At 46.6% G+C, this 8,684-nt stretch overlaps 1 protein-coding gene across 1 annotated transcript; it reads left to right on the top strand.

Annotated features, from left to right (window-relative positions):
* Window positions 1–165: 165 nt before the first annotated feature.
* Window positions 166–6,971, top strand: LOC309658453 (uromodulin-like). The gene is made up of 4 exons (XM_082457033.1): window positions 166–2,591; window positions 4,092–4,249; window positions 4,546–4,561; window positions 4,662–6,971. The coding sequence occupies exons 1-4, from the start codon at window positions 2,289–2,291 to the stop codon at window positions 4,947–4,949; spliced, it is 765 nt and encodes a 254-aa protein (XP_082313159.1). The 5' UTR covers window positions 166–2,288; the 3' UTR covers window positions 4,950–6,971.
* The last annotated feature ends 1,713 nt before the right edge of the window (window positions 6,972–8,684 follow it).

Raw genomic sequence — 8,684 nt, 5'->3', positions numbered from 1 at the left:
CGTGGGCTCTAGAGCACAGGCTCGGTAGTTTTGGCGCATGGGCTTAGTTGCTCTGTGGCATGTGGGATCTTCCTGGACCAGGGATCGAACCTGTCTCCCCTGCATTGGCAGGTGGATTCTTAACCACTGCACCACTAGGGAAGTCCTACCCTGCTTTTTAAAATATTTCCTTGGCATTCCTGCTTTGGTCTATTGGATAATCCAGCCTTAGGATGAAGCTCCTATTACATGTAAAACTAGGCAGTGCTTAACTTATGGGCCAGTATTTTCCAAAATGTATTTTGTGGGACACCAATGCTATGGGATTTCAATAGACATTACACTAAAACAAAAGGGTTGTATTGTCAAATATATTTTGGAAATACTGGATTAAACAAAACTGTTTTTTGACTGCAGGACTTTTCAGAGCCTTTAATATTTAGGATTCCACTGTTCACTGTGACTCCTTCCAAAGTCAGATTTTTAAAACAGATTATGGCATGCATTTTCCAAGAGTGTCCCCAGAAACCTCATTCTTAGGAACATTTAAGCAGTACCTTGGAATATACCCTGTTGCCAACGAGGGAATTCAGATGAGAGCTGAGCAGGCTGGGCAAGGTAGAAGTGACCAGGATGACAAGTCTGACCCAGGGGGGCTTTAGTCAAACTCTGGCTCATTAGAGGTTTGTCCCCATCTCAACAAACTCTCCTGGGGAGACCAGAGTTATGTGCCCACTTGTACAATGCAACGTGTCCCTCCACAGAATATAGGAAGTATATCATTGTGTTTTCACACATTGAGAATGAGACACCTTTTCTTTTCGTGTTAACTTTCTTCCCTGTGAGTAAGAACATGGACTCGGCAAGATAGACTGTCTGGGTTTGAATCATGACTCATTTTCTTCTGCTGGATATAATATGATCACATTTACTTCAGGGCATCAGTTTTTGAGTGTTAGCTATTACTGATATTATTATCTGGCATTCCATATCACAATATACTATTGATCGCAATAGCAGAAAGTTATGTGACTGACTTACACTGCTCCCCTTCCACCAACTCAGGTTGGTGCAAAACATCTGCTCTTTTTTTTTGGGTGGGGGAACTTCCCCCACCAGGGATTGAACCTGGGCCACAGCAGTGAAAGCCTGGAATCCTAACCACTAGGCCACCAGGGAACTCCCAAAGCACCTGCTCTTATACTGCGGCCCATCTCTCTGACCAAACATGCCTTCCAAGATAGAATCAGTGAGCTTTTAAAAAAAGGAAAGGAAAACAAAATCTTTAAATTCAAAGTAATAAAACAAGTCCAGAAATATTTAGTATTTCCATAACATTTTACTATTTAATGACTAACTATAAGCAGTTCATCCCAAATTCAACAGCAAGTGTGGAAAGAGCAGACACAGAAAGAGGGAAGGGTTAAATATTGATATTAGCTTCTCCTTCATCACCCGAAACCACTGGTGCCTGACATGTATCAGGGTACCATGTGGTGCCAGGGGCAGAAAATCAACACTAACCGGCTTGAGCAAAATTAATTAATTAAAAAAATTGAAAACATGAAACAAAATAAAACAAAATTTGTTGCCTCATGAAACTAAGAAATCCTAAAAAGGACTTGAAGACTCGCCCCTCTCCCTCATGGCTCTCAAAGGCATTCCCTCCCTCCCTCCCCTCCCTCAGTGCTGTCTCTTTGGGAGTTTAGGCTTTTATAAGACAGAAAGAGCCTTTGATTTCAGACAGTTTAGGTCCCTCAAAAACCCCCAAGGCCCAGGTTACCTGCTGGAATGAGAAGAAAATCAAAGAACAAAACAAATTAATATCTCCAAAAATAATCTGCCAGGCAAGTAACAGAAACCAACGGGGCTGGAGAAGGGGAAACAGGAGAATTTATTACAAGGGCATCTCGTGGAGCCCAAGGGTAGCCTCCAACCAGGGTCTCCAGGGACTTGGAACCATGCATGTGGTGGAACCCAGGGAGTTGCCTCTCTCTTCTCTCAGTCTTGCTTCTCCCCCTCTGCACCTGTACCTCCTTTGTTCCCCTCTCCACACACTGGCTTGTCCTGCTTCTCAGCCCACGTGGCAGAAAAGGGCTGCCTCACAACTCTCAAGCTTTATACCACCTCCTTTCAGGCTCAGTTCCTGGGAAAGTGGTTCTGAGTGGATCAGCTAAGTCCAGGAATCAGGGTCCCCCAGTGCAATCATGGCAGAGGGGTCTCACCTCCCATTGGGGAGAGTCTTCCTTTAAGCGAGTTGTTATGGGTTGGGCTAATATCCCCACAGTGTTTCCTCCACCCAGATTAGAATGCGTACCCTTGCCCATGGCGTCATCCCAGGAGCCTCAGGAGGCCTCTGCCCTGGCTCTTGTCCTCCTGCAGAACTATCCAGGGTGTTGGTGGCCCTGCGCTGCCAGACACAGGAAATTGAGGTGGTCCTGAGCAGCTGCTTCCTGAAGACTCGCCACTGGATCCTGGAAGAAGGTGCCTTTTCAGGATGCTCCAGGGTCAGTAAGACAGAGGAGGGTCTTAGTGTCCAGGTCTTCACGATGGAGAAGAAGGAGGGTACCTGTGGACTCCGCCTCTCTGTGAGCAATCTGGGAGGGGCCCTCTGATAGGAAGTTGGGCTGTATGTGTGTTTCGGGGGAGGGACTGGGAAATGAATGATTGGGCACAAGTTGTGACTTTATTTCCATTTAACCGAAGAATAATTCTCTGGAATGGAGTCAAGTCTTAGCAGTCAGACCAGTCTTTTTGGGGAAGAGACCACGTTGTCCCCCATCAGATTGGGAATGCCTTTATAAATGGTGCCATGATTGATGGACTGGGAAATTGGTTTCCAAACTTGTCAGCCACAGAATCCTTTAAAATAATAACTACCACAACCACAACCAATATTTATAAATTTCTTACCGTGTACCATGTGCTGTGGGTCAAATTCTTTTTTACGTGCACTATCTCACTAAATCTTCACAATAATCCTGTGAGGTTCCCATTTTACAGATGAGCAATCTAAGGCTCAGAGAAGTTGAGGGATTTTCCCAAGTCACACAGCTAGTTATTAACAGAGCTGGTTTGTGCTCCTAACTGCTCACTGTGCTGTCACCTCCTTTCCTTGGAAGGGATCTTACATAAAAGCCAAATATAAAAATAAATATATAAAAGCAGGGCAGGTCTGATTGAATGGAGTAGGAGGAAGAGTGCCCTGCTGGGTCAGCTTCCCCCTAGCGCATAGGGGGGCTTTAACGCCCCTTCAAAGAGGCTCTGGAGCTCCCCGGGCTCACTTTGAAAACTAGAGTTTGTTCTAACGGCAGGGTGGGGTGGGTGATTTAGTTCCTCCAGTGTCTTGTTCTGCCACCCACAGATTCATGGTTTCTCTTGCTTAAGTCATAGAACAGAATCGGCAGTTTCAACATGTAATAGCTAAGTCCTTGGCTCTGCCCCTAGAATTCTCTATCAGTGTTCTTTTTTTAATAAACTCCTTGATTTATAGCAACAAAACAAATCACTTTGATTCTTTTTTTAAAATCCTATGGAAACAATGAAATACCAAAAAGATACCTGAATCTTGGGATAAGGACCAGGACTTGGCAATTTTAACAAGCCCCACAGTGATTCTTTTATTTTTTTCCAAGAGATTCTAAAATGCACATTGAAATTTGAGAACCACTGGCACAGAGGTTAAGAACATGGGCTCTGGGATCAGAGAGATGTTGAATTCTGGCTTTGTTAGTTGCTTTGGGCAAATCTTTTAACTTTCTAAGCCTCAGTTTACTGTTCTGGGAATTCCCTGGCAGTCCAGTGGTTAGGACTCTGTGCTTTCACTGCTGAGGGCCCGGGTTCAATCCCTGGTCGGGGAACTAAGATCCCGCAAGCCGCACGGCACAGCCAAAAAAAAAAAACACCTCAGTTTACTCTTCTGTAAAATGGGACTAATAACAGAACCCTCCTCAGAGAGTAGTGGTCAGGCCACAGTGCCTGGAATGCAACTCACGCTCAGTAAACTTTAGTCATTACTCTTATTTAAATCAACAACTTGAAGCAAATGATGATGGAAGAAAGTGATTCCCCTGGAGATCTGAGAGTAATGGCTGCCTCCCTGTTTCCTCCAGACCAACAACAGCCATGCCCTTTATTCTCTGGAGGCGCAGCTTCTGCAGGTTCACCCTGACTATACCAATACTGGCTCCACAAGGCTCAACTTCAGCTGCATGTACCCTCTGGTGGTAAATGTCAGCCAGACTCACGCCTACCCGGTGGTCTTCTTCCCGTGAGGTCTTTTCTGTCAACTGCCTCTTGGGCTGGGCCCTGCGGAGGCTCTCGAGTTCCCACTGCTACCTATAATCCAGGCAAAAGGAGTCAACACCCTCAGGATGTTGCCCCGCCATGCCCACCCATCATAGGTACCTCTTAGATTGAGACTCGGAGTATTATTGGAAGAATAAGATGTTCTATGAAGTAATGCATTATGGGTTGTTTATGTAAATTACCTTGAGGTAGGATGGCTCAGATGGCTTCAAGGGTCCTGGGGTCTGGGGATCTGTGATGTGGCCCCTCACTTTCTAGGAGGTCCAGGAGGAAGGTTAGCAGATTTGCTCCTCCCCTCCCCTAGTTCTCTATGGCTACCACTGCTCAGTGACCTAGGGTGCAAGGCAGAATGCGAGTGGTGCCCCTACCTCTAGGGTTTTGTGGTGAGGGTCTCGTTCCCGTCCCTCTCCAGATATATCACCATCCATATCCTGGGCACTGGGGACACCATTGTTATCCTTGGCGTCTTCACAGACCCTCAGCTCTCATCTCCACTTGAGAACAGACCAGTTCCCCTTGGCAAGCCTCTCTACGTGGTCCTCAAAGCTACAAGCAGTGACCCAGACAGATTTGCCCTGGTGGCCAATGAGGTCTTTATCAGCACCAACATCTCCAGGACAGGTGCTGTTAAGGCCACCTACTACTTTGTGAAGGAGAGGTAAGTACCTGTTGGACTCTGTTAACCTCCTTTCAGTGCCACACTAGCTCTTGGACTGTAGCTTGTGCTGGATGGTTTTGTACCTATGAGCACAGATCCTGTCACTCTTCTCTGTATCACTGGTACATAGACAATGGGAGAAAGTAAGTGCTGGGTGAATGTTTGTTGAAAAATATGCAAGTATTATTACCATTCCCATTTTTCAGATGAGTAAATTCAGGCGCAGGGAGATTAAGGTCTGTCCAAGATTACAGCCAATTAATGACACTCATTCCTGGTATTCTTTCCTCAAACAATTACTGAGGACCTACAGTGATAAAAGTAAAAAACAAAAACAAAACTAACATTTCAGGGTGCTATACACTATGTAATATATGTGACATTTACTCCATGCCTGACACTGTTCAAATCACTTCACATATATTAACCCACTTAAGCCTCACAACACACTCTATGAGATAGTTACATTTTTGTTCCCATTTTATACATGGAGAAACTTAGGCTCAGTTCACACAACTCGAAGTAGGAGACCTTGCTAAGTGCTGGGCCAAGTCCTTACCCTCAGCAGCTCATGGTCTGGGGAAGGAGCTGTGTCTCCTGTCTTCTGGTTGTATTTCATTACTATTAACAAGTCTTCGCAGAACACAGTGAATCATTCATTACCTCATTTATACCTGAAAACAACACTGTGAAGTATTATTTCCCCCACTTTAAAGATGACGGGATTAGAGAGGGTACAGAGTTTAATGACTAGACCAAGGACATAATTCTGGTCTACTCATGCTCCAGAGTCCCGGTTCTGAAATACCTCAAAAACAGTCCTAGCATGTAATTCTTCCTTTGTCAGGAGGAAAGAGATTCTAGTGATTAAGGGTATGGGAGGGCACTGCAGCCAGGTTGCTACCTGAAGAAACTTGGACAACCTACTTAACTTCTCTGAGCCACAGTTTCCTCATCTTTAAAAAAGAAAAAGACCATCAAGGGGGGAAACTAGAATGAACTTATTGATGGTGAGTTTGATTCCTGGAATAAAGATCTCAGGGTAAAAAAGACTAAATGGTCTTCAGGAAGCACAAGAGACAGAGTTCAGAGAGGTGACTCCCTAATGCCCACAGGAGGTAGCGTCTGTGTGGCTGGTAACTCAGTGGGAAGATAATTTGCTGTCCCTTAGGCTTTTGCATTGGCTGTTTTCTCTTCCTGGAACCCTCAACTCCCTGATACCCATATGGCAAATTCTCATCTCCTTAGTCTTTGCTAAAATGGCACCATTTCAATGAAACCTACCCCGTGCATTCTATGTAAAATTGCAACTACCCTCCACTCATCCAGTCTAGATCCCTATTTCTTTCTTCTATCTACTTATCACCTCCTATTATATACTACATTACATGAGCTCATTTACTTTTTTTATTAAGTTATTTATTGTCTGTCTCCCCTCACCCACAAGAGAATAGGATGTTTGGTCTGTTTTGTTCACTCAGTTCTCTAATTCTCCCAAGCACCTAGAACAGGGCCTATGTATAATAAGACTTTCTTTCTGCCCATGGACTCTACACCATAGGTCTATCCAAATACTACCAGTTATAGTGAAAGGGTTACATCTAGGTTATTGTTACCTCAAAAAAAGTCACCATGACAATAATGTGAACAGTTCAAGCCTATCTCCGAATCTCTTAGCTCAGAATTTTCTATGTCTACCAGAGTTTGCCACCAGTAACTAAAGTTTCCTTTTTTAATGTGGAGAAGTTACTGCTAATAAGTGATCACTGATAAGCTCTGCCCAGTCAAGAAGCAAACTTTATTGAGGGGGAGAGCCTTAGAAAAACAAACAAACAAAAAAATTAAAGGTCATCTTGCCATGATTTACTACCACCACACCATCAAAATAATAATAGAAGAGGGGAAGGAGAAGAAAGGAAAAGACAGAGGGAGAGAAAATGTGTTAGAAAAAAAAAAAAAAGGAAGGAAAGAGAAAGAAAGAAAAGAGGGAGGGAGGGAGAGAGAGAGGGAAGGAAAGAGGGAAAGAGGGAAGGAAGGAAGGAAGGAAGGGAGAAAGGGAGAGAAAGGAAGGAAGGAAGGGAGAGAGAGGGAGGGAGGGAGGGAAGAAGAAAGGAAGAAAGAGGAGGGGGGCAAAACTGTCTTCCTCCTAGCACTGATGTGAGGATGAAACGAAATAACGCATGTAAATTTTCATTATGAGACCCAGCATCTACACCCACAGGACAAGCAAAAAAGGGGAAATCAGTGTTTGCCGGGGCTCCTAGCAGTGGGTGACGTTGCCTCTCCCCACAGCTGCCCAGTCAGCAACAGCCGCTGGGGGGCCTGCGGGCCAACGGGGCCTCCCTGGAGGTGACGCTGGCCTTCAACCTGTTCCGCTTCTCGACCAGCGATACGCTCTACCTGCAGAGCCGAGTGACCCTGTGTGACAAGCGGGCGGGACGCCGGTGAGCAGACAGACAGCCCTAGAGGCTCCGGGCAGTCGCTGCAGCCTCCGCCGGCCGCAGCTCCGGGTGGCTAGCTGAGGAGCCGGACTCCAAGCAATGCGGTCGGGTAGGAACTAAGGAGCGGCCTGCAGGGACTAAGGAAGGGGCACGAATGAGGGGCCTGACTAAGGAGGGGCCTGGAGGGCGGCGGTGCTGGGGATTGGCCTATCCTGCAGGGGGCGGGGCCGAGGGCGAGGGGCCTGTGGATTGACCTAAAGGGCAAGATTTTGGAGAACTCACTGGGGCTACCTGGGGGTCTCGGACAAAGGCCCGCCCAGGCTGGGGCGGGAAGAGACCTCGCTACCCTTCTGTTGTGTCCCCGCAGACCTGTAGTCAGAAGAGTCCGCCTGGGAGGAATCGAGCCTGGGAGATCGCTCGGGAGGGTCTGGAGAGCGGCGCTGGCTGGATGGTGTTCGGGCTCATTAGATCAAGTGGTAACTGGATCATATGGGGGCCTCCTTGACTCCTCTTCCAGATTTTCCCACTGACCTGCTCTGAGACCCCGACCCTTCACTGAGCCTCCTCCTACCTGCGTGTCCTCAGACTCCTCCCTCATTTCTAGTCCGTATCCTCCCCAAGCCCATATCCCCCTCAGCCTCCTTTGCTCTGGAGAGGTCTCCTCCCCTCACCCGGTCCCGGTTCCATTCTCACTCATTAAACTTCTCTCCTCCCATTCTCATCTTTCCTGCCACACCAGACGAGTCTTCTACCAGTCTGTTTGTCCCTTGTGCCAGTATGCTTTTTGTAAATCCTCCTTGCTGGTCTGAAACCATCTCTCCTTTCTCTCTATTCCCTGACAACCTTCCAAAGCTCTGACCCTTGCGGGAAAGCCTATCTTCTTAGTAAGTCCATTCTTTAGAGGCAGAAGGTTCATCATCACACCCTTCTGAGTCCCTGCTTCAACAAAGGGTTCTTTTGCCCAATATTTCAATGATGGGAGTGTGCTAACCTTGTACTGTCAGGATGCCTCCTTAAGCTTAATCTTTCTTCCTTTGTGGTTCCAGAGCCCAGTGCCTCCAGTAGCGGGAGTTTGGCAGGTTGGTGCACAGCGATTGCTGTGATAAAGTTCTGATGACTGTGCCAGGGTCTGGGGGTGCACACTGGCTTCTGGAGGGTGCTGGTCTTGGATCTCGTCCCTGCTTAACAGTATGTGACTTGGGAGAGGTCAGTTACCCTAAGTCTCAGCTTCCTCAGCTGTACATGGTAGAGTTGTCATTGTGAGGTTGTTGGTAGTCATATTTAGAATTTTATCCCTC

This window comes from Balaenoptera physalus (assembly GCF_965194825.1).
Source record: "Balaenoptera physalus genome assembly, chromosome: 1".
Taxonomy (NCBI): Eukaryota; Metazoa; Chordata; class Mammalia; order Artiodactyla; family Balaenopteridae; genus Balaenoptera; species Balaenoptera physalus.
Note: the sequence above shows the minus strand (reverse complement) of the source record. Positions and strands in the feature narration are given on the sequence as shown.